Source organism: Meleagris gallopavo, chromosome 4, assembly GCF_905368555.1.
Source record: "Meleagris gallopavo chromosome 4, MGAL_WU_HG_1.1, whole genome shotgun sequence".
NCBI lineage: Eukaryota > Metazoa > Chordata > Aves > Galliformes > Phasianidae > Meleagris > Meleagris gallopavo.
In genome coordinates, this window is record NC_139407.1 from 19,000,289 (window position 1) to 19,025,490 (window position 25,202).

General features: G+C 49.5%; 2 protein-coding genes across 21 annotated transcripts in view; one reads left to right on the forward strand and one right to left on the reverse strand.

Annotated features, from left to right (window-relative positions):
- CXXC4 (CXXC finger protein 4) overlaps positions 1-25,202 on the forward strand; it is a 170,986-nt gene that overhangs the window by 67,965 nt on the left and 77,819 nt on the right. For 12 of the 20 annotated variants that reach the window (XR_014882874.1, XR_014882878.1, XR_014882879.1 and 9 more), the window contains exons 1-2: positions 9,033-9,495; positions 10,921-12,125. The exons of 6 other annotated variants lie outside the window; for them this stretch is intronic. Coding sequence is in view for 5 of the 14 variants with exons in the window: in XM_085222383.1 (XP_085078509.1) it covers positions 11,028-12,125 (1,098 nt within the window). In the remaining 9 variants the exon portion in view is untranslated. Of the gene's footprint in view, positions 1-9,032; positions 9,496-10,034; positions 10,162-10,920; positions 14,572-25,202 lie in introns of those variants that run through there. 2 more of the 20 variants (XM_085222380.1, XM_085222381.1) reach the window with 2 other exon arrangements.
- Positions 9,573-11,029, reverse strand: LOC146544428 (uncharacterized). The gene is made up of 3 exons (XM_085221939.1): positions 10,870-11,029; positions 10,211-10,799; positions 9,573-10,132 (listed from the first exon to the last, which is right to left on the reverse strand). Exons 1-3 carry the CDS (start codon positions 11,027-11,029, stop codon positions 9,757-9,759), a joined length of 1,125 nt encoding a protein of 374 aa, XP_085078065.1. The 3' UTR covers positions 9,573-9,756.

Consider the following 25,202-nt stretch of genomic DNA (forward strand, 5'->3'; position numbering starts at 1 on the left):
TGCAGGAATCTGAGTGAGACTGCAGCTAAATCAAAGAGGTGAGAATTAATGATCTACCCTGAGGTATAATGCACATGGTATAGTTTAGGTGGCCCAGCAGAAGCAGCAAATCAAGCTTAGTAAGAGGTTTGGAATCAGGAAATCTGAAAAGGGGACGGAAAGAAAAAAAAAAAAAGATCAATTTATTGCAGAGTGAGAAAAGTTTATAATAGATGGGAAGCAAGCTATAATGCAAAGTGAATACATGGTATTAGCTAGATGTATTGTTTTCCTCTTGTGCAACCTGACTGAACACTAATGCAGTTTTTAATATATGGAAAAAGCAGCAGGACTTTGCAAGAAGAGCTTTAATATCTTAGCAAAATCTGGTTGTCACCAAGAGCTTCTGGTAAAGCACTGCAATTGTAACCTCCCATGCCAAAATGAAACCAAGGGGACCGAGTTGGAGCAGCTGATATAGCACACTTTCCTATCAACACATAGGCATCTAAATCAAAAGCTTGATTTGTCTGATTGTCTGGAGCAGCTAGTCTAAATGGTGCCCCAAACCGTGCAATTAATGTTACTTGATCCTCTTTGTCCTTGGTGTTCTGTACGTGTATGGCACTTAAGGGCAAAAATGAGTTTAAGTTGAGTGGGGAAGTAATCCATTCCCTTTGCTGATGTCTGCTAATGCTGTTAGAGCGTACACAGATTATACCGTATTCTATTTGATCTACCTGGCTTCATCTCAAGTGTTTTAAAGGTTGGTCATAGTCAGTGGAGGAAAACATCAAACGAGAAGCTTTAACTGAGATGGGAGTACGACGGAAGGGAAAATGCAGGTTAAAATCGTTGATGCTTTTTACAAGTTGTTAGAACTGAATCACACGTTCCCTTTCCTCCTACCCCCCAGTCAAACAGTCTCCAACTGGAAGTAATAGAACTGTCTTTTCAAGGTAGAAACAGCATGTGATCATTAACATATAGCTTCTGTTTCCTATGCTGTGTCAAGCCATGCATCCACTTTTTCCTGGGTCATAACCAGCAGCAACCAGGAGACAGATAGCTTCTGAATGAAATGGAGGCACTAGGGTTGTCTGACTTTCATCCCCATTACTGAGTCAGCAGACATCCCTGCTCGCTACATCTATTGCAGAGCCTACAAGATAAATCTTTCGGAGTAAAACACATGGAGGAATTAAGGACGTATGTGTGTATGCACATCTTCCTGTAATCTGAGGCTCTTCCTTATAATTTAAAAAACCCTTCTAAAGAATGCACCTAGTATACAAAAATGATCTCCTGAAATCCCTTGTTGGGTGCTCTTTCATATTACCTCTTGTGGCGATTCCTTTTCCACGACAGGGACTGCAGGGAGTGCTAGAATTGTGGTTGCCTTTGACTTGGATACATTTAAGCTTTTCAAGTGATTTTCTTTCTCTAAGACAATGCGCTTACAGCGTTAGGCACTTCTCTTTGGAGATCTGAATACATTCTCCTTAACGGAGAGAGAGAAGGTGAGAGTTTTAGCTCTTTTGCTCCCTTACACCTGATAAAAGGGAAAGAATAAATTAAAGCCAGACTCACTGTCCTGTGTCCAGCTGAGAGGGGTTCTTGGAGGTGCAGCAGAGAAGAGTTGCAAGGATGTCATTTACCCATGGCAAGTATTGGCAGGAACAGGACTTCAAATGGTGAGGAAAGGAGTAAAGGCACAAGAGAAGGATAACTCTGGGATATTTCTTAAGACTATAAACTTTTCTTAGTTACACTGACTTCTTCAGCACTCCAAACCAAGGTAACCTAAAGCCATAAGGCAACTCACCCTGGAGTAATTCTGCTTGATTCTTGGTGGTATGTTGGCATGATGGCTAATTGACTGGAATCACATAAAATAAAAAGGAGTTTAAGTTATTTAAAGGGAAGTGAGACTTTATAAATATAACAGAAAATGTGAAATTTAAAGTTTAGTACAATTTTTGAATTAAAAAAATGGAAAAGTAGCAAGGAGAAGCAAATGTTGGAAATGCAATCCTGAAAACCCTTGACTTGTATGGTATGTTAATGGGTTGTTAAAAGCTAAGAACTACAGAGAAAATGAATAATAAATGGAGAAAATTATGTCAAACCAGCAGAAATAGTTGAAGTAAGAATTTTTTTTCTCCTGGATGTTTTTCTGGGACCTGGCTGCTTTCTCTGATCAGCATCAATTTCTGCATATTCTCTTTTCTTTCCCTTTCTCCCTTTTAAATGTTGTGACTGGAAAGCACAGCGTATTCAGTGGAGAACACATTACGATTGTATATGAATGTGTTGTGAAACGTACTGGAGAGCTGGTGTGCACATGCTAGAGTAATTGCAATCATGTATGTCTGTGTTTCTACTGATGGATTTATTCATCTTGGTGGTAAGATCTACTGCGAGGGAAATGTTAACAGAAATTTGATGGAAGAAGAAAGTAAGACTTGTGTACTAGAGTTTCCTGAGAACAGGTAGTATTGTGGATCTTATCACTGGAGCACTTGCTGCTGCAGTGGCAGGCAGAATCATCTTATGTATCTGCCAGATAGAAGGAAAACCAGTCAATCAAATCATGACCACTTTTCCCACCCATGGCAGTACTGACTTTCACTTCTTCTGCAACAGTCTCTAATCCATCCATTTGCTTCTGCCCTTTAAATCCTTCTGCAATGCTTAAAGAAGACATCTGGCCAAAGATACCTAGATTGATTGGTGATAAAGAAGAGATGATTTTATAGTTACAGAGATCATAAGTAAGTCAGACTTACTAATAAATAAAACTACTTTGGTTTCAGAACTACTCCAATGTGCATGGTTGCTGTACTGCTGTTGCCCAATCTTCTCTGGTCTTTTTCATCACAACTGTGGGTCTTCTCTCAATCAGTCTAGAACCTGCTGACTCCCTGCATGTGCGCTCTCACTGCTCTGACACAGCAGCCTCCTCTTTGAGGGTCATTTGGACACTCTGGGTTGGACTCATCTTACCTAACTTTACCTTTTAACCTATACATCTGAGTCAGGGGGGATAAATAAAAATCAAAAGATGCCCTTCAGATCTATCTGTGACCTGTACTGTAATAAGGATTATGTTATTGACAACTAAACTTTGTTCTTTCCTGGGATCACTGCACAAGCCAGTGGCCATTGTATGTATGCAGGCACATATATTCATTTTGAAGTCTACCTTAGGAAGCAAAAATTGTTTGGAAACTTCCAGTGTTCTGTCAGAAAAAAACAAGCAAGTCTTTTGAGTTGGACCAAATGCAGAGAAAGGGCAGGTGAGCTGATGGTATTGAAAGGATTGGTGTGGGGTGCAGTTGCTAAGGAGAAACATTAGCCAAAGGGAACAGCGCACTAAATTCTGGAGGCTTTGCATGGGCATCTGTATACGTGGGGTGCGTATATTATCTGTAGACTCATATATCTTACTGGAAAGAGCAGGATACAGGCAGATATTTGAAATAGAGAATTGATAACAGTAGGAAAGAAAGATGAGTAACCCTGAAATTGCCAAATATAAAAGGATGTTTATTACAGCTGCAGCAGGAAGTGAGACACATGAATGTAAATAGAATTACACACTGCTAGGAATTATACATGGCTGGAAAATGTGCAGCCCCTATACTTCTTTCAATATATGAAAACATGCATTCCTTGAAGATCTGCTTCTTCATGTATGCTACAGGTCTGCTGTGACCCCACTGTTTTATGGTCATGGCTTGAATGGGAAATTCAGTGGTTCCTGTTTCATTGAACGTTGTCTTTTGTCTGCAGTCTGCTGCATGTTTGGCAGTAGTGGGTTTTAGCAGGTGAGATTCTGCACATGGGAGAAGGAGCAACAGGGGAAGCAACAAGAAGCTAACTTTGACTTGAACAAACAGAAAGGCTAAAAAGCTCCGTCATTAAAGTCAAAATATTTAGAAGCATTCTCGAAGGATAGGTGTAATTTCTGATTGCAAGCAAGGCTAATGTACCACTTAACCTACAAGTTTACATGAGGTGTAAATGATACACAGTAGGAACTCTCTCCAAAGAGGTACAAAGCTCCAAAACTTTCAGTGTGAATGGAATGATACGTAAAGATATTCATATTTTTGAGGTAAACATATTACTGATGTTCTTGGTACTTTGCTTTTAAAGATGCAAAATCAATACCTTTTTTAGGTGACTATTTATTCACTCATTCTAGTGCTTTTACAATAATACAGACATTAAAAGAATCATAAGATAACACCTGCAATTTGTCTAGAAGTACTAAAAGAAAATAACGTATTGTTACACAAAATGATCAGTGTCTGAGGTCTTTGACAGCTGTAAAAACAGCACCCTTTCACAGGCAGCACTATTAAATAATTTTTAATTTGCACTAATAGTGGGGTTCAGGTTCTCTAACGATCCTGTGAAAACATCCACAGAAACGCTGAGAGAAGATTTATTTTGTGGCAATACCAATTCTAGGTGACAAACAGTGTTCTTGAGGTTTTTTGTTGACAAAGACAACAATAATACTTCCTCATAAATAGCTGTATAATGACTACAATCTGCAAAATCCAAAGTCATTAAAAAAATCTACATTCAGAGAACACAATCCTCACTCTTTCTGAAAGACAGTTTCCTTATTATGACTTTTTTCATTTTGATTGAGCCAGATGCCAACAAATTTTTTGGAGGCTCTATTCTTTATAAATGGAGAGCAAATTATTAGCAGGAGCCAGCAGCAAAATAACAGAGTGCACTTTGCTGAACAAACTTGAGAAATAATTACCAGATCCCTTATGAATCTTTTCTTTGTCTGTGTTTTTGCTGCTGAAGGACAGGATCGTCGTTTACATGCAGATGCCAGGGCTCAGCTCCTTACCTGTAACAGGACTTGGTTCAGTGCAGCTGAAGTGGGGACTGTGAATTCAGAACACCTTCACATACTAGCCAGCAATCTCTGGTGCTGCAAAAAGCTGGCCACAGCCCCTGGATTAATATCAGTGTCATTTTGTCCCATTCTACCCTCAGAACATCATATGCTGCTGTTAGACCCACGTCTTGTTGTCAAGGCCACGAAATGAACTTTGGTGTCCAATTGGCGTTCTTCAATGCCACAACCCCATTACAGTTGGCATAAACACAAGCAAGAAGCATTGTTTTCCTCTTCCCCCCTCCCGTTCCCTCCTAGGATAGCTGTGGCCATAAAATAAAGATAGTTAAGGAGGACTTTTGTATTAATGATTGCGTGTACATTACAGTAATCAGGTAATGGCTATATCAGCTTTCATTAGAAGTCTCAAGAAGCCCATCTTTGCTATGCGTGATAAACTAATTTCTAAATACTTTGGTGGTGTTGAGTAAAGCCTTAATGTCCACTTTATCTATCCGGGCAATTGTGTGTTGGTCTGTTCATTACTGTGTGTAACTGCAAACTCGCGTGTTAAATGGGCTTGGGTACTAAGGATGCTCTGTGTGCCATGCGAGCTCTGCACTAAAGTATTTGTGTCAGTTTTTTGTGTCATTTTTGTACTGCAGTACAATCCCAGGTATAAAAGAGAGAAGCCTGTTAATCTCAGTTATCAACTAAAAAGTTGTGGGCCTTTAAGTACTGAGTGCAATAAGTGAATTCACAAGGTGCACTTCTGCTGTCCTGCTTCCAGTAACGCTTTGCAACTTTGAGTCAAGTAGATTCAGGGGGGATAACAGGCAAGAATTTAAAGACCAGAGGTACACTGCTTCTTGTTCAGCTTCTTGATAGCATCTCCTGGCCTGCTACAGCATGTTTTTACAAGATCTTTGTACTCGGGGCCATGTTTGCTGTGTTGTAAGGCTGTGGTGTACGGCAGGTGCACGCTTGCTTAGGGGTAGAGTTACACTCAGGGAGGGCTCAGCACGGGCTGGAGGTGATCCTCAGTGCGAGCATGCAGGCAGGGAAGCAGCTGGAGAGGGAGGGGAGGCCAAGGGGGTCCAGGCAGTGCAGCACCAGCTGCCTTGATAACAGCTCTGTTGCTGGCTTAAAATACTGGTGTGACTGCACCTTTGGACGGGACTATGCACGTGTGAGAAAGGATAGATCTTGTTGAGACAAAGCAATTTGCTTGTGTCCCTGGTGGCGTTTTCTGTGTTTGTCCTGCCCGTTTTCCTATCACATCCTCGTGATACAGTTTATCCATCTCACTTGTCAGCTTTTGTTGGCTCCTCAGCATATGCCCTCTTGTCCACTTGCCCGGGCCCAGTAGCTCACATTTTGTCTCTGTTCTTTGAGTGTGATGCATTCTATCACCAGCTGTTGGCATCAGGGGTCTCATTTCCTTTTCCCAACAACCCCTTTCTTGACTCTGAATGGTCACAGCAGTGAGTAGGACAGCACCGAGAGGTACTCAGAGAGCTGGGCTGACAATTACACGATGATGGAAGTTAGCATTATTTGAACCCCAGCAGCTACCTCTTCTGCAAGATGGTGCCTGCTGCTGAATGTTCAGCATAGGAAAGGAGACGATAATTGTGTCGTTAGATGATGGATATTGTGCTGTCAGCATCTGGCATCTTTTAGACTCTCTAGTGTGTAGAACAGCCAGCTGACCTCCACAGCGCTGCTCGGCTGTGGGATACCTCTGAAATCTATGAAAGAAACAGGTTCTGGGGACACTGGAGATGGTCCAGAGTACTGCTGTGGGATTATCCATCAGTCCTGCACCACGCAGCATGTGGAATCCCTTTTTTATGCCTTCTGACAGAAAAGCCGAAGGCTGATCAACATGACCTCAGGGGACAGTAAGGGATATGGCCATCCGCTGTGTGTTGATGCCTGCTGCCAGTCAGAAGGGTGGCCTGTAGGATATGAGTGCTCCTGGCACTGACACCAGCTTCGAGTGATTGATTGTCAGTCCTCTCAGTAAAGCCTTAACCATAAATAATAGTGTTGTGTGAAATCGAGTATTTGAAAAACAAGCTTATTGCATATGAGTCTGCATCTCTAACAGTGAAAATGTGACAACGGATGAAGGGAGCAACGCACTGACAGAGCTGTAAATATACACGTGCCTTTTCTTGCAGCGTGGAACTGAGATGGTAACAGAATCTGTGGTTATTTCAGGGAGAAAGTGGCCAAACCTATGCAACACCACAACCAAAGAAAGTATTTCTTTAGATTTTATGATCTTAAAGGTCCCTTCTATCACAAACCATTCTATGACTCTATGGCTATTTTTCCTTTTGTTGTTTTAGGAGGCATTCAAAAAGTTGGGCATGTTTGCTGCTATCTATCTCCCGCCTTTTTCTAATGCTTGTACAACACTTACAGGATCAACAACAGGTTGGGATAGGTTTACAATGGCAACTTTACAGATAGGCATGAGAGCAAGGCATGGAGTGAACAAGAGCAGAAAAAATGAATTTTGGATCGTTTTTTTTACAGTTTTCTTTTTGAACAACCAGAGCAGAGCAGCTTCTGTGTTCATCATGGGCTCTGCATTCCTGCTAAAAATGAAATAGCAGTGGCTTCTGGATGAAAAGCAGAGCCTGGGATTTCCAACTTTCCATCCCTCCCATCAAAGCAGGGATTACAGTGAGAAGGACAATCTGGAATTGCTTTTGTAAGGCTTCTCCTGAGAAAGCTGTAGCTGGAATGTTGGCTGCCTCGCCAACAAACACCTGTACATTTTCCATTCTTCCCATCCTCTGACACTCGAGCTTGGGGTGGGCTGCAGGATAAAGCAGGCTCGTATCTGAAAACAAAACAACTTTCCCGAACAGAAGGTTTTGGAGAGAACCCATCTGGAGTGAATTCCATGCTTTTTCCCAGGCACTAGAAAAGTGTGCAAGTTTTCTGAGCTGGAGCGGAAGGATTATCTGTAGCATTGCAATCCAATTCACGTGACAATTAGAAAATATATGAAACGTCCTTCCTTATGCATGAGAAAAGATGGGTAGGGATTTTTCTCCTTTCTTCTTTTAGGTTATTAACAATGTAACTCTTTCAGAGTAATAGATTAACTCAGAAAGGACTGCCAGTGTGTGACCAAGGCTGATATGAGAGGAAATGTGTAGTTCAGGAGGATTCTGTGTTTGAATGATGTGCTGAGTGCTTGGGGTATTGCACAGGGCATGGGAACTAAGGGAGGGGGAAGAGGGGTAGGGAATCACAGGACCGTTTGAGTCAGAAGGGACCTTAAAGGCCATCTGGTCTGACTCCCCTGCAGTGAACAGGGACATATACAGCTCCATCAGGTGCTCAGTGCCCCTCCACTCTGTGATGTTCCTGAAATACCATTTCCCCTCGGTTGTTTTTTTTTTTCCAAAAGTCCCTTCCAAAAGAACTGTCCTGCAGGATTGTGCCGTCTCCTTGGGAGCTGATGCTTTAATGCGTTAACACCTGTTCGGGGTATTTTTAAATGCACACTGTGTGTTTAGAGGCAGATGATCAGTCTGGATCATCTGGATCGCTGCAGCGGGTTCCGAATAATGCGTGCTGGTCCGAAACACAAGTGTTGGGGCTCCTCAGCTAACTGAGGGCTGTCTGACAGACCCGGGCTGCCGCTGCTCTGCTTGACCAGAGGCAAATGTAAGATTCAAAGCGGTGAGGGTGTGAATGGCGTGCGTCTGGCCGGGTGCCCGTGGGGTGACCGCAGGTGCGGCCTGCACCGACACTGCCACCCAACTTCGGCTTTCCAATGGCAACGTGGTCGCGGGCACACCGTGGGTTTCCAGAGGCCGTGTCACATCTGCAAGCCAGCTATTTCCCTTCCACCTGCCCGCAACGCGCAGCACCTAAACACCTCCCGCAAAACCAGCAGCAGCAGTAACAAACGATGCTGACGGTCGCTGAGCCGCTGGCACCAAGTTGCGCGCCTAGCTGCGCCTACCGTCAGCGCGGCTCTCGCAGCCCCCCGCTGTGCGCCGTGCCGTGCGGTGCCGCGGGCAGGGTGGCGGCCCGTGCGCGCCTCTCGCGGCGGCTGGGCAGCGGCCGCCCGCCTCCCGCATCCCCGCCCGCTCCCCCCGGCCCCGCCGCCTCCCTCCTTCCTTCCCACCCTCCCTCCCTCCCTCCCGCCCCCCCGCCCCGCCCGCCCGGCGCGCACGGCCGCAGCGCGGGGACGCGGCCCCGGGCTCCCGCCCGCCCTCGCACGCACACACACACACACACACACACGCATACACACGCACACTCACACGCGCGCTCCCTCGGTGCCTGCTCCTTCCTCGCCCCCCGCCGCCTCCCCCGCCTCCTCCTCCTCCTTTCTCTGCAACGAGACGGAGAGGGAGCGAGGGGAACGGCGCTCGCAGGTATTTGTTTAGCGGCTCGGCGCTGCCGGATGGGCACCCCCGCCCCCCGTGCCCCTTCCCGCCGCCCCTCGCAGTTTGTTTACAAGTCGCAAAGTTGTAATTGAGGAGCCGCCAGGACACAGCTGGATGCTCGCTGCCGCCGCTGCTCCGTCTCCTTCTTTGTGTTAGGGACTGATGTGCAACTAATTAGCGGCGGGCAGGCTGCGCATCCGAGCCCCCCCAATAAAGAGCCCGGTAAGTGCTGCTTTGCTTTTTTCCCTCTCCTCCCCCCTCCTCCGTGTTTTTTTTTTTTTTTTTTAAGGGGGGGTGGGTTTTCTTTTTTATCTTTCTCATTTTGTGCTTTGTCGGCGGCTTTTTGTATCTCTTATTTTTTATTTTTTGCCGTCGTTCTTGTCCTCAGGGCTCGCCAAAGTACCCGAACGCCAGAACCGGGCGAGAAAAGGCGCCGCGGCATTAATTTATTAATTAATCTGCCCCCGCCCCTCCTCCCGAATGTCAAATATGACCTCTGCACCCCGGCTCCTGCACGCCAGACGTGCGGGAGCGAACATGCACAGCCACGGCCGCCTCCCGCCGGCGGTCCCCGGTGCGGGCTGCGGGCTCAGCCCTGGGCACGCGGCCTCTCGGTGTGTGATCGATGCGTGTCCGCCGCCGCCGGGGGCCCCGAGGCCGTGCGGCTCCGCTCACCTTCCTCTCGGGGCAGCCTTTGTATTGCCGGCTGCACCCCGGGCTCGTCCCTTCCCCGCCGAGGGGAGGACGCAGAGCGGCTCCCGGTCTCCTCCCGCCGTGTTCCAGACCGGGGCGAGGCTTCTCGCTCAGGTTCGCGCTCCCTGCGCTCGGATCTGTTGACATAAAGCCCGCTTTTCGGTGCCTCGGGAGAAGATGAAGTTGGTGCGCTCGGTAGGTTGGGCTCCGAACGGTTCATTAATCTAATTACGATCGTAATTACCGTAATTGATAACCATTTGGAACTAAACGCAGCGGCGTCTGGCAGCTAGACGCGGCCCCGCGGCGTGCCCGGAGCGAGGTTCTGCCCGATGGCCGCCCGTCGGAAAAGGTGCTGAAGTATCTGAGCCGCTCAGGTACGGCAGCTGGAAAACAAAGAGCCACTGTTCGGAAACTGAGGGCTTTTGAAGTTCTGCTGCTGTTTCGCCTCAGTTGGCGAAGGCTACCGTAACGTGCCCTTCTCCCGCCTCTAAACCGAGCCCCCCGGCAACGGCCTGCGGGCGGCTGCCCTGACCCTGCGGCTCCCCGCAGACGGCCTCGGGGATCCCTCCCTCCCCGCGGGGTGAACCCCGGCTCCCGCAGCGCCCGGGGCCTCCACGCGGTTACGGCTCGCCTGCCCCGGCGCTGCTGTCGGCTGCCGCCCCGCTGCCAGCTGTGCCGCGGCGCTAATGACCGCCGGGCGCAGAAGGACACAGCGGCAGCTGGCGGCTCCCCGCCTCCTCCTCTTCGGGGCTTCTTTTTTATCCCCTTCCCGCCCCCCTCCCCCCCTTTTTTTCTTTTTTTTTCTTTTTTCCTTTTTTTTTTTTTTTCCCCTTACGCTTTCTCTGCCGGTGGGCAGCCCCGGCCCCGCGCCCGCCGCAGACTTCGCCGGGACTTCCCCGCGCCCTCCCCTCGCTCCCGCCCCCCCCTGGGAATCCACTTTGTGTCTTTCAGCTCCCGTGAGGATGCGGCAGGCCAGGCCGGCCGGCCGCTCGGCGTCGCCGGGGACGCGCCCCGCGTGGGACTGAGCTCCCCCCGACCCCCGCCCGCTCGCCGCCACCATGAACACCAACGTGTGCGTGGAGAGCGGCCCCAACCCCGAGGCGCCGGGGCTGCCCAAGGACAGCCACCTGCCCGAGGGGGCCCTCAACAGCCTTGTGGATTACAACTCGGAGATGGAGAGGTACCGCTCCTTCGCCACCTTCTACAAGACCAACGGCGGCGCCTTCCCGCAGGCGGCCAAGATCGCGCGCATCACCACCCCCATCTTCCCCAGCGCCGCCGCCGCCGCCGCCGCCCGCATCGGCATGTCCCCCTGGAACTGCGACACCGCCACCGCCGCCGCCGCCACCGCCATGCTCTGGGGCAGCGGCGGCGGCGGCGGCGGCGCGGCGGGCGGCGCGAGGAAGCCCTCCTCCTCCTCCTCCTCCTCTGCCGCCGTCGCCGCCGCCTCCGCGGCCGCCGCCGCCTCCTCGCTGCACGCCGGCAGGGGCGGCATGCACCACCGGAGCGACTCGCAGCGCCTGGGCAAGCCCGGCTGCGCGCCGGCCGAGCAGCCCGCGCTGCCCATGGCCAACGGCAACTTCCTCTCCGGCCTGGCCCCCGAGCACTGCCGGCCGCTGGCGGGCGAGTGCATGAACAAGCTCAAGTGCGGCGCCGCCGAAGCCGACATCATGAACCTCCCCGAGCGCGTCGGCACCTTCTCGGCCATCCCGGCGCTGGGCGGCCTCTCGCTGCCGCCCGGGGTCATCGTCATGACGGCCCTGCACTCCCCCGCCGCGGCCTCGGCCGCCGTCACAGACAGCGCCTTCCAGATCGCCAACCTGGCGGACTGCCCGCAGAGCCACGCCTCGGCCGCCCCCGCCTCCGCCCTGGGCGCCGCCGCCGGCGCGGGGGGCGGCGGAGGAGGAGGCGGCGGCGGCGGCGGGGGGGCCGGCGGCGGTGGCGGAGGTGGCGGCGGAGGAGGAGGCGGCGGGGCCGGGGCCGGGGCGGGCAACCCCGCCAAGAAGAAGCGGAAACGCTGCGGGGTGTGCGTACCCTGCAAGCGGCTCATCAACTGTGGAGTCTGCAGCAGTTGCAGGAACCGCAAAACGGGACACCAGATCTGCAAATTTAGGAAATGTGAAGAGCTTAAGAAAAAACCTGGCACTTCGCTAGAGGTCAGAGGAGATGATTTCTTTTTCCCCAGCCTCCCGCCGTCCCTCCTCAACCCCCTGCCCCCGCCCCTGCAGTGCTTCTTGTCTAGCTTCAAGATGCAGCACCCGTTCTCCGAGGCCTCCTTCAGGCTCTGAGGGTGCTCCCGCCGCTGGCGCGGCCCCGCGCCCGCCGCCCCCGGCCCCGCCGCGCCCGGCCCCGGCCCCGCCGCCCTGCGGCCGCTCCCCTGCGGGTTGCGGGGTCGGAGGCTGCGCCCTGCCTGCCGCCCCGTGCCGTGGGGAGCCGAGGCGAGGTGCTGCTCGCCCGGTGCGCCCGCTGCGTGACCCAGCAGACTGGTGGCCGGCCGGTTTCGCTGTGTTTTGTTAGTTTTTTTTTTCTTTATTGTTTTTTCCTTTTTCTTTTCCTGGAGATTGTGGTTGTTTCGGGGCGGTTTCAGGGCCAGGACGGTGGGGAGAGGGAGAGCTGGAGCTGAGCATCGCCCCAGCAGAAGTCTGGGGTAGCGTTGGCTCACCCATCTGGGGGCTGGCTGGTGGCAAAGCTGATGCTGTGACACGTGCCCATGTAGTACGTTTTGCAGAGTAGCCCGCTCGTGGCCTGGGGAACACAGTGGGGAAATAGCAGGGGTATGCTGGGCTGCTTGCCTTTGGACCTGCATCCACGCTTGTCTTTACACTGTGCCTCCGGACTTGACGGATGTGCCCAGCGCTCCTGGCTGCGCAGACAGGCTCCCGTGTTGGCAGAGGTTTTGGTGAACATGCCAAGCCCAACAGACAATGGAAGGCAGAACACCCGCTGCACAGAGCGCGGCTGGGGCTCATCGGTAGGCAGGCGAACGAGGAGAGGGAAGCCCAGTAATCACACGTAATCCCTTGTCATTATTAAAATTATAGCGTTGCTGGCAAGGTGCGTACATTGGATGTGTCTGGAGGTGTCGAGGATGATGGATTCGGTGCAGAGGAACAGTGCAAGTGGGGTGACATCGAGATCCATAGTGACAAAAATTAGCAATTCAGTGAGACCTTTTTTTGGTGCCCCTGCTCGGTGCAGGCAGGAGTGAGCCAGCCAGGGGGTCTGGGGGAAAGCAGCAAGAGCCCGCTGGTCTGTCCTGCATTACATCAGTGTGGGTAGTGGCATTGGCGTTGGCACTGCCGTGGGACACTTGGGTCTAAAGTGACATAAGTGACATGTGGTTGATGGCATTAACTCTTCTGTAGCCAGCCTCGCCACTGTCACTGGTGAGAGGGACCTACTCTTGCTGGAGTTTGTTCTGTAGCTCCACATGCTCTTGGCTGTCGCTGCACATGCGTAGTGGCCCAGCATTGCTAACCCCATGCCTGGCACAGACTCCACATGTGAGAAACCAGATAGGCTTAGCAGCTCATGGCTTTCTTGGTAGCACCTTGGCTGATTTCGTACAAAGTTTGCTAGGAAGACTCAGTGCTCTCTGTTCGGGCTCGCCAGCCCGGGTGCTGTTGGGCTGAACATGATAAATTACAGCTTCTGAGGACTCATTGACCTGTATGGAAAGTGAGATATCTTGGGAAATGTGCTTGCACGCTTGCAGATCTTCCAGTGGGCTCACATGCTTCCCTGGCTGCATCTCCAGAATTTCCTTGCTCCTGATGGAGGGGTTTGGCAGCCTTAAAAACTACTAAGGGGTGCCACCTGTTAGAATTGCTTAACCAGTGTGACACCATGGATTTACTAGCCACTCGCGTGCTCTGCCTTCACTTCACTCCCTCTCCCTGTGGGTGTTCCGTCAGCCACACAAATGCAGATCTCTGGTCCCATCTGTAGAGTGTCAGCGGAGCATTGCCTCGTGCCACACGTATGTCACAGAAAGTAGCTCCTTTTCTTGCAGAAACAGCAGTAGGATCAGTAGGCGAGGAAGGTCCCAAGAGGAGCAGCCTTCCCTTGAGGTTGTTTCTTATTTCCCTTTCGTTCTTTTCTTCTCTTTAACCACGTAACGGAGCATGGTGGCATGGCCAGGGTGGGCGGGTGAGTGTCCTGGTGCATCCCTAAAGTGCGAGAGTTGTACTCAGCGTGGCTGCAAGTTGTGGAGATGGCTCAAGGCAGGGGTGGGACTGTGCTTAAAAACAAAATAAACAGAAAGCGAGAATAATAACAATAAACAGCGAACTGATTGATTCCAATGCAAGCATTTTTCTCGTTTTTCCTTTAAATTCGTTCTTCTGTGCAATGCAACTCTCAAGGTTAGTACACCGAATGGAAGAGATTCACACTAATGTGTTCCACCCCCCAACCCTTACATTTTTAATGGCGTGCTTCCCTCCCAGCTTTTTTTTTTAAACACTTGACCTACTTTTTCCTATTTTTCTTGTATGGTTTTCACCCGCAAAGTGTCCCAATGTTCTAGTATTTTACATAGAATGTTATTATTACTAGGAGATTTTATGTACAGTAATAATAAATCTGTAAAACTCAGACTGACGTCACATTGCACACTGCCTACTTGTGTATGTACGTTCTGTCTTCATGCAGATTTACAGTTGGTTTAAAGAGGCATAATCTTTATTCACCCACTGAGACTATTTGTTTGCCTCGGATGGGCGGACGTGTCTCACTCCTGCTGTGGGTTAGGGAGATAGGGAGCCAGCTAGGGCTGTGCATCTCCCCTCTTGGAAGGAAGCCCTCTTGACCCCACTGCCCAGTCGGTTAGCGATAGCAGAAGGGGATGGAGGGCTGGCTTGCAGCTGGTGTGTACTATTCAACCCTGGTGCGAGATGGCTTCTGTCAAACAGGTGGTGCTGCTTGCTTTACTGTAGCAGCCTCACCAATTAGCAGCACGCACTATTAAAGTTTGCGTATCAACCTGCAGTATCGACCTCCAGATACCAACCGAGAATGCCAGCTTCTGTACACCAACACAAAATACAGCCTCCAAACCCGAGGCACCTCACCGAGCCACATCCAAAGGCAGCTTGAGATCCTTCACCTAGGTTAGAGTTGCAGCAACTGGTTTCAGCAGAAGCAGCACCCAACCTGATCACCTTAACTGCTTTGCTTGTGTCTGCTGGGAACGCCATGCAGCATAAGGCCTTTGGGTTTTCCCAAAAACTGGGTTTTCCTTTCAGCCTGTTGAGATGCCTGGGGATGGTGTGATGCAAGGCCCCTGCGCGTCCTCATGGCTCACTGAGGCCTGCTCTCTGCTGCTCAGAGCACTCATCTGTTGGCAAAAAACCTGCTGGCTTTTTGCTCTAGAACCGTGTCTCATAAAGTGTGTCATATTGCTGTCAGCGGAGATGTGGCATTGAGGAAGCCACTGAGGGCCCTGCAGGGTTGATCTTGTACTTTGTCAGACTACCGAGCATAAAAAGCCTAGCACAAGGAATATCTTGAGATGAAGCTGGATATAACCTGTTGTACTGCTTCGTATTTTCTTGCTTCTCCCTTCTTCACGTGATGCTCACACAGCAAAGGAGCTGCCCCAGCCACATGACAGCACCATTCAATCCATGCGATGTGGGAGCCACAGTTTGATGCAAGGGGGGATGAAAGGCACGCTTTTTGTTCCAAATGAAGCCTCTCCCACCTAAGGAATTCTCTTGGTGAAATTTGATAATTGAATTGAACAGAAATTTGAAGTAATTCAGCAAAAATGGTAGGCCAGTCAAAGGCTGAACAGCCTCCTTCATACAAGCTCTGTTTTTTTTGTGTGTTGGAAATTGTTTGCTTTAAACTGTTGAATTGTGATTATTTGCCAGGGAAATTGTCCATGTGGCAAGGGAGGTTAGCTGGCTGTGACAGTCCTATGCCCAATGGCACTGAGCAGCTCTCTGAACATTTTTGTCCATACCAAGGCAAGCTGTGCTGTTTGGTTTCAGGATGCTGTGTCAGACTTAGAACTTTGCCCAGTAATGCAACTGATTCATTTGTCTTCCTCCCTCCCTCCCTTCCTCCCCTCCCTCCCTCCCTCCCTCCTTCCTTCTTCCTTCCTTCCTTCCTTCCTTCCTTCCTTCCTTCCTTCCTTCCTTCCTTCCTTCCTTCCTTCCTTCCTTCCTTCCTTCCTTCCTCCTCCTTCCTTCCTTCCTCCTCCCTCCTCCTCTCCTCCTCCCTCCCTTCCTTCTTCCCCTCCTCTTCCTCCTCCTTCCTTCCTCTCCTCCCTCCTCCTCCTTCCTCCTTCCTTCCCTTCCTCTTCCTTTCCCTTCCCTTCCTTCCTTCCTCCTTCCTCCTTCTTCCTTCCTTCCTTCCTTCCTTCCTTCCTTCCTTCATGTAGATGTGAAATGGATGTGCAGTCAGATGTGCATTGTTTAGGACAAGTTGCATGTGTCGTGAGAAATATGATAAATGAAGATAACAATTTTTTCTAGAGCTGCAATAAGCATAACAAGTTTTTGTTGTTTGTTTGTTTTTATTTTATTTTATTTTATTTTTCCCTCCAAATGGTCTGAATCCCTTTGGAACGTGTACATGGAAGGCAGTATGGGTTGGAACTGTATGACAGCTACAGCACTTTTGGGAAATGTTGTTACAGCTGTGATTGTGCAAAATGCTGTGCACCGTACACACCACACTGCTTGTAGGAGACTTGTTTAAGTCAGTAGATAGGTGAGCACTGTGTGACATACTGCTCATTCAAGGTGGGGAATGGTAAGCAACAATTCAGAGCAAGACTCCATTTCTGTCTGCCTGTATGTGTATGCTGACATCGCTTTGTGGGGTCACTTTCCATGCAACTCTGTTTGCTGGGTTGACACCAAGTGTGGGGAAGGCTTGGCTTGCCTAGGGGATGGATCAGGATGTCAGAAAGCAGTCCCTATTGAATAGCAACATCTTGGTACTGCGTTTTTGGTTTTAAAAGAAATGTGCTTTAGGCAGTTCAATAAAAGACAGTCATTAATTTCTGTACTCCGTGTCATGCATTTGATGTGCGGTGATGGCTGAGAACAAGTGCCTTCCAAAGAGCCAAAAAAAAGTGTGTCAGTGAAAGGGAAGATGGTAAGATTCCAACTGTGATTGTGCTTGTGATTTAAGGGTTTGGCTTGATGAATAAGACATTTCTAAGCAGGCAAACCTAGAATGTACAGCCTAAAGTCTCACCAAATACCGCATAATCCTTTTGATCACTGGCTGTGGTGGGAAGCAGCTGCTGATTGCGCAGGGAAAGGCTTACGATAAGCTTTTCGAATGTACCCGAGTGAGTTAGGGGGAATGAAAAAGTAACTCCTGTCCCTGTAAGGAAGTCCCTGGGACTTGACCTCTGTGGCTAACAATTCCCAATACCGCTTATTTAAAAACTGCCAGCAAACCTCACTTTTGAGGAGCACCACTGTGCCAAGGAAGTGTTTCTCTGCTGCTTAGCATCTGCATTTTTTTAATAACTCACAAGCTCTGAAGGATCATACTAAACCATGATGTCTAGAAGCATGCTACTTTGTTAGATGCCTCTTTTCTGTTCTGTTCTGGGAGCCTGCTCTGTCTGTCTGTCTTTTCTTTTGGATACCCATATTGCGTTCCACAGTCATGTCTTGTTCAGTCACACACAAACACCTCCTGAATCACTCTGTGGCATCATCTCAAGCCACCTCCTGTTGGAGCATCCTGTGCTTGCTGTTCTTTGTTGAGCTATGTTGCACCATACTTCGGATGCAAAGCCATTTAATAATGTTGAAGCCTTAGCTCTGCAGGGGCTAAAAAGATCTCAGCAGGCTTGTTAACTTCTACTCCCAGACATTATGGGAAATATTTTGTCCTCACTGGAACTCCTAGGCATCTTCTTAATTAAGATCATAAAAATCCATGGCCAGGTTTGTGTTAAGCCTTTTGATTTTTTTTTTTTGCAGCTTTCCAGTGTTTCCCCATATTTAACCAGCCACCACAGTGCCAAGTGAAGTACAGGAACTTAAAGGCAGCATGGTGGTTGTGCTAGATGCTGCATTCTTAGTGGGCCGTACACATCAAACATCTTCGCCTTTGCCACCGAGGAGTTTGAGTCTTTCCTCTTCTCTGCTAAAGTTTGTCCTCATCTCGTCTCAAAAGAGACATTTTCAAGCTCAGCTCCTCTGCAGTCTCAGGACAGTGTTCCTTTTGGTTCCAGGCTGCTCTGGCAGTCTCTGCTTCTGTACGGGATTGTTTTTAGCTGGTGTCAGGCTTCCTTTGACTAGGAGCTAATAATGGATTATTCAGCAGCTTAGCAAGTAGAGAAGCAGTGTTAGAATTTGAGGTGGAGGTAGGAACCTAATAAACACTGGCAAATTATGGGAAGTCCCAGGGAGTTCAGGTTGCAGATGAGTGAACTCAAGCAAAGAAGAGAGGGCAGCTGCAGGGTGCTCGAGCAGGAAAGGACCCAGGATCGACTCTGGCATGGTGCTAATGAGCAAAGCCTCGAAGGAGCATGCTGCTCCTCAGTTGGAGCGAGTCAGACAATGTAGGTGGATGGATGGGGTTCTGAAGGTGGTCTGCAGTACGGCCATGCTGAAAGTGACACTGAGACCTCTCATGATAGGGAGAAAGCAGCATGCAGATGCTGCTGGGAGCAGGCGGCTTGCGTTACCAATGCAGGCACAGCAGCTCACCTATAGCTCTCTTCCCACGGCTTCTGCCTGCGGTGGCCAAGGCTTCACACATCAGAAGAGGACCCTGGAATGGGTGAGCAGGGCTTCCTATGTCTCGTGACTGATAGGGAAATCTGGTTTCTTTCATTCTTTTTCTAAACTGAGTATAATTTATGGAGAGAATCTGGGTGCTGGTGCGAGCACGTGGTATGGAAGGATTCTCATGATCCAAACAGGTTGTTCCAGAGCCAAGGAGACGATGAAAGCGTACATACAAATGAGCAAAGAAGGAGGTGATGCTAGCAAATGAAGGGTTGAGAATGATGGATTGTTGTACAAGTACTATTTGGGCTTAGAGTCTTCTTGGGCAGCATATACCACGTGTCCCAGGGAAGTTGGAGTATACCAGAAACATGTGAGCATGTTTCTCAAAGAATTTGCTCCATCATCACAGGAGTAATATCCAGTGGCAGCTGTTGTTAGGTGCCATCCATCTTTCTGCATGTGGGGCATCCTTCGCTGTGCACCGGTCTCAGCAGGTGCAGGCATAGCAGGAAGACAGGGAGTCCATTCCTCTGCCTAGAAGTATAAGGAGGGCAAAGATCATTGGGGTGCTGTCAGAGGTCGGGCATGGAAGAGGAGAGAGAGGCAGTCAGTAGATGTTGTCCCATGCACTAACTCTATGAGTGGTACCTATCTGAACCAAAGGCTGCTGGTTTTAGAGTGAGTGGGAGAGGAGAAAATGTGCTTTGCAGGGTCATAGGTCTGGATAGGTGGCCGACATGAAGTGAGTGGGAGAGGACTTGATGGCAGAAGCACAGTAACGACATAAAAGCTGTTCACTCTAAATCACCAGCACAACTCAGCCTCAGAGGCAGGGATTGCCAGTGGCTGCTTGCTTGGAAGCTGATGTAAAATAAATTGGAGGTCAGTAACCAGTGGAGGTGATAGCATCGTGAAAATAATCACTGAGATGAATCTTAATTGTCATGCTTGAAAATTTCAGAAGGCGTACCAGGGAATGAATGGAACTCAAAGCCACATGCAGTCCTGTGAGGCTTTCTACTCCGGTCAGGCATGGCAGCGACCTGCTGCATAGAGGTTTGCCTTTTTTCCTCCAGCTGGGCAACCTGCAGAGCTCAGTGGCTGTGAAAGCTGAGCCAGCACCCAGCACCCACAGCAGCTCTCTGGAAATGCCCCAGCCCAGGTAGATTCCTGAACAAAGCATCTTTTTCTTCTGTTAAAAAAAAAAAAAAAATTGCAGAGAAAGAAGAAGCAGGCGAGCAGAGGCCAAGCATTTAATGGATGTATTTTTCACTGGCTCTTTTATCAACAGCATGTGTGAAATCCCAGAGGACAGAAGCAGTTAGCTAACCAATGAGGCATCGTAGCTGGCGCGAGGCTCTGTGCAGGAGGAAAAGATGCCGAAGGCAGAGCAGCTCTAGGGGAAGGAGATTGAAGTGCAGGCCTGGCAGTGGGAAATGTGCCTCCTTCTGCTTGTGGACCAGTCCATGCGAGCTCACCATGCCCCGCAGCAGCTGCTTTGCTGGTGATAGAGATGTCAGTGTGTGAGCGCGGAGGCTGGTACCGCTGGGTAATGAACCGGTGGGGATTTCTCATTAACAGAGTGAATGTTAACAAGAAGAATTCCAGTTTGTGAGCCTGCATGGGAGGAGGATCGGTGAGAGGGGCTGATGGATTTGATTATGTGTGAGGGATTGGCAGAGGGCAGGTCCCTGGCAGAAGGCCCGCTTCCTGCTGGTTCTGTCTGACGGAGGACAATCAGCGGAAGGCACCTGCTGGGACCTAGGTGAAAGCAGGAGCTGAGCAGCGGTCTGGATGTTTCACTTGTAGTGTCTTTTGCATAGTAGTGCCTCAGGCTCTATGTTGTGGGACAGTAATAAACCGGCATCCAAGAATTCCTTTACAAAACATTCTTCAGCTTTCTATGACAGCATGTTGGGCTCATTGATGCTCGTTCCCACTGCCAGCACAAGGCCCCGCGTGGCAGCTCCCCTGACCCTCTCAGCCCTGGTTCAGGTGTAGCACTGTGACATTGCTGGCATGGCTGGTGCTGCCATTGGTGCTCAGCATAGATGGAGCTGGGCTAGGCTGGGTTCCTTATGGCTTCTGCTCTGTTTGCCATCTGTTTTCCCCAGTGATGTTACGCTTTTTTTTCTTTTTAGATCAAAAATTGAAATTGTTTACCCGTTCCCCAGACTTAATCTCATATATAAAGCAAAAAAAAAAAAATATATATATATATAAAATAAATTCTGGTGTGTGCTGCATGTAAAGGAGAGACACATTTGCTCATTCTTTCTCCTGGGGTGAAACAAATTTCCCCAAGCTCACCCTATTGACTGGGACAGGAGCTGCTGCACATGCTGAGCCCAGCAGTAGGACCTGATGCTCCTGGGGTTATCTCGAAGAAGCTGCTGGGGAGCAGCTGGCTTCCTGAGGCATTGCCCCAGATGAGCCGCTCATCTCACATTGCCACTTGCTGCATCTTGTGGCAGAGCTTTGCTTTTCGCTTCATGCACTCGGCGGGGAAAGCCAAATGAGTTTCCTAACCCGGTGTGTGCTAAATCTGGTTTGTGTCAAATACGGTGCGGGAGATACGCAGTGCGAGTGGAAAAATAGCTGCCGGCAAGCAGATTCATGTCCTCCCAGAGCAAATAAAGCTAGCTTTTAAAATAAATGTTAAATCTCCTCCTCAGCTTGAAGAGAGCCAGGCCCACGGCTCAGCCTCAGCAAGAGGGATTTTAGCCTGGGCTGCAGCCAAAGTTGTGACCCCATGCCTGTCCCTGTACCCACTGGGGCCACAGACTAGGACGGCTCCTGCTGCTCGGGCTCAACATTGGCAGCAGCTCTCTGTTTGCAGAGGGGACGAGGCGGGGGATCCACACACCAGTTCTGTGCCCCGGAGCCTCCTCGCCTCAAGGCAAACATTCAAGGAGACTTTGTGCGGGCTGGATGTGAGTGCTGGGAGGTTTTCCCCAAAGTCATCGCTGTAGGTAATGTATATTTATGAGGGGAACAAAGCGGGCAGCAGTTGCTTCCAAAGACTGCTCTCCTTTCCTGGTGGCTCTGCCTTTGGGCGTGTGGTGTGGGGGAAGGCTGCTTCACCTTGGGGCTGAGCTCACTGCTGGGGCTCTACTCTTCTCAAGCAGTCTTGCAGACATTATGCTCTGTAGACCATACTCAAGACCATACTCATAAGTGTGTAGGAGATGTGTGCAGTCATTGTCAGCAGTGGTCAGTGTTTGCTCTTTGGCTGCTGATTGATCCAAATGGTGTTTCATGCAGGACGATGACTTCTCAATTGAACTTGTTGGTCATCATGTAGCACTGGATTTCTCACTTTAGTTTTGTGTATATGTATCTATCTATATGTATACATATATGCCTACAAATGTGTAAATGTGGTAACTATCTATAAAAAAACACGTTTGGGCCAGATTTCAAGCTGTGCATCCAGTAGCCTAACTGCCAACCTGCCGCTCCTGTGGGAGAGATTTCAAGCAGAGATGGTTCTCCAGCCTGAGATGCTCATATAGGGTTTGTAAAGCTGAATTTCCTAAGGTCTTTCTCCTCTATATGGCCAGCACCAGTCCTGCTGCTTTGGGAAGTAGGAGAAAATATACCAGTTTCGGTTGCGTTGCAATTGGGATTTTGGATTCAGTCAGGGCAAAGTTCCTTCCCTGTTGCCAGTTTCTGTGCTTGCGTAGGTTTGTAAAGACAGTTTGGTTGCCAGTATCTTGAACATACCCCAGCAGCAGTATATCTCCCAAAAGGCCTCTGTAGAGCCAAATCGTTTTAGCCAGGACTCCTGGAGAGAAATGCCACATCTGACAAATAATTTGCTGTAGCCAATGTGTGGGTTTGCTTCTGTGAGAAGAGGTTTTTTGCTCTGGGATCAAACATCAAAGGGTTCTTACATAATGCAACATCTTTTAACATTGGTAAGGTATTAGGGCATCATCATGTAGCACTCTGATACATTTTAGTATTCTGTTCTGTTTCTGAATGCAGCTCACCTCTACCCAAGGGATTCCCTAGCCCTACAAAAAACAGTACTGAAAGTGATCTGGAGCAAACCCAAGGATTTGGGTGCACTCCAAACAACAGCATCCATAGCAGGAGTGGCTGGCTCTCCTGATTCTAATCTACCTGCAGAATCTTTCCAACAGCTGTGAGACTCATGAACACTTCCAGCAGGTTTTGTAGATATAAAGTAGCCAAGAGCGGGGGCTGGGGCTGGCCTGGGAAAGCAGGTGGGCCTGTGGGTAGCCCCTTAGGATCCATTGGGTGGTCAGTCACCTTGGATGTGGAGGGTGTTGATCTTTAATGAACACCTTTGATGTAAGAATGAAGAGGTCAGCTGTCAAAATAGAGTCTCTGGTGATAAATATAGTCTCTGGTGATGAATACGTGTGTGATTTTCCTACTGCGGCTTAATTTCAGGGATTTACTCAGTCCTAGCTGCCTCTTTCACCTTGTGAAACCCAGAATCTTCACCAAGTCTGAGCAACACCTTCCTCTTCTGCAGCAAACTTATGTCCTGGTGAAAGCTGCTGAGAGGAAAACGCAATAGCGAGTGTTAAGCGGGAAGGTCGTTTGGCAGCAGGCTTGCGCAGGGATAAATCCTCCATCCCGCCGTGCCTTACAGCATTACGGGTTTCTGAGCATTCTCCTGGGAGCCAAGCTGCCGTTTGTCAGCATTTACACCAGCGTGAACGGCGACGGCTGCCTTCAGGAATGCTGATCAGCCCCCGGCCTGCTCCTCGCCCGATGCATGGGGGAATCCGTCCTCACTGTCACTCAGGATAATGATACCCCGCCGGCAGAGCACGAGGCCACAGCGTGCCCTAATCTCCTCCAGAGCTGCCTTTCCCAGCTGGGACTCCCGAGTTTAGTCATGCGGGTGGTAGATGGAGGCTGCAATTGAGCTGAGCCACCGAGTGGGCTGCAGGGTCTTTTTTGTCTTGAAATAACCTTAGCTTTCACAGGGCTAAGCCCTAAGGGCCTTGTCTCATAAATCGGGTTTGCTTTAACTTGGGCCACGTACTCCCCTTTTAAAAGCTTTCTAGTTTATTGTGGATGAAAAATTTATTCCCAAACTGGGGGGTTAGCACACTGGATATTTAATTGTAAATCTGTATATCTGTATAAATTGTATATCTGTAATTAGAACTTAGCTTGTGGATGCAAAATTCCGTATCTTGTGGTTTTTTGAAAGCACACATCTTAAACTATAGCCTTGCCCTTCAGAAATACTATTCTGTGTATTTAAAGGTCTGAATGACCTTTTAATCAGACATTGCACCTTTCCTTCCAGCCGATATGACAACGTCTGACAGTAACTCAACCTGATGTTGTGAGGAAATAAATAAAGACCATTGCAGCCGCTATGCCTTTAAATCTGTCCAGCTAGCTGTGGTTTTTCGTGTTTAGGTAGATGAACCCATGGAGGAGCATTACGTTTAGTTTTCAGGCGAAGACAATATATCGAGTTCAATACATTTGCATGTCTGGCTGCTCTTTTGAGATCAATTTAGGCGTGTGATTGCTTCCTACCACTCTGAACTCAAGCCTTTCCTGCAGCCGACCTCCTTATGAATTATGAATCCACATCCCTGGCTGGAGCTCAGCAGCCATCTTACAGCCTGTGCTGACCTGGGGCTGTCCTCAGTGTTCACGGACAGCTGCTCATGCTGCAGGTTCCAGTGGGGGGCTGGCAGGGCTGGCTGCCAGTGACTCCTGCTTTAAGGCTACTGCTTCAAGGAAATTCTTACTGATGGGGGCAGGTGTATCTACAAACCAGGCCACTGCCTGAGGGAGCTGGTGTTCAGATGATCTGTGGAACGCCAGCCCTTGAAGAGAGGGACTGGGTACTGGGTAGCGTGGGTTGCGCAGCTGCTCCGCGGGCACACGGGGTAGATGTAGTGGTAGCACAGACCCTGTTCAGACAAGCTGATATTTTTATACATGGTCAGCTACATCAGCAAGTCTTTGTGTCCCAGGGTTGTGTTTTTAGGGTAATCTCATGTGCTGTGATGCTGCTTTCCCTCAGCGGTTCTGTATGTCAGTATGTAAAGTACATTACACTATGTGTTAAGGTGTGAAAGGAACTGTGCTCAGGTGCATGTGGGACACCCAAATGCAAGTGGATACCATTCTGGGGAGACAGCAAGTGGAGGGGTAGGGGGGGAGAGCAGCAGCCCTGAAGGCAAACTGTTTGATGTGAGGGGCCAGGGCCTCACACATGTGTGGAAGCAAGCAGGTGGGCAGCCTGGGCAGCCCCTCCGGTCAGTTGGTGTTTCCCTTCCTCACACCAGGTCGAGGATGTGCTTCAACTGAAATGTGGAATGAGGGGAGGTAGAGCAATGCCTGTTATGCTCCTGTCCGAAGAAGTGCTACTGCCAAAACACGTGCCTGACTGTCAAGCAACCCACCTGCCTGCAGCCAACAGACCATCCCCTGTGCCGAGCTGCAGCTGGGCAAGGTTGTGTGTTTATTCCAAAAGCACTGTCTGTTTTTCAGGAGATGTTTTTGATATTGATG

Coding starts and splice junctions, on each gene's coding strand:
- LOC146544428 (XM_085221939.1), bottom strand. CDS start 11,029: ATGGTGGCGGCGAGCGGGCGGGGGTCGGGGGGAGCTCAGTCCCACGCG. Junction 10,800..10,869: donor GGCGGGAGCGAGGGGAGGGC/GCGGGGAAGTCC, acceptor AGAAAGCGTAAG/GGGAAAAAAAAAAAAAAAGG. Junction 10,133..10,210: donor CCAAATGGTTATCAATTACG/GTAATTACGATC, acceptor TCTTCTCCCGAG/GCACCGAAAAGCGGGCTTTA.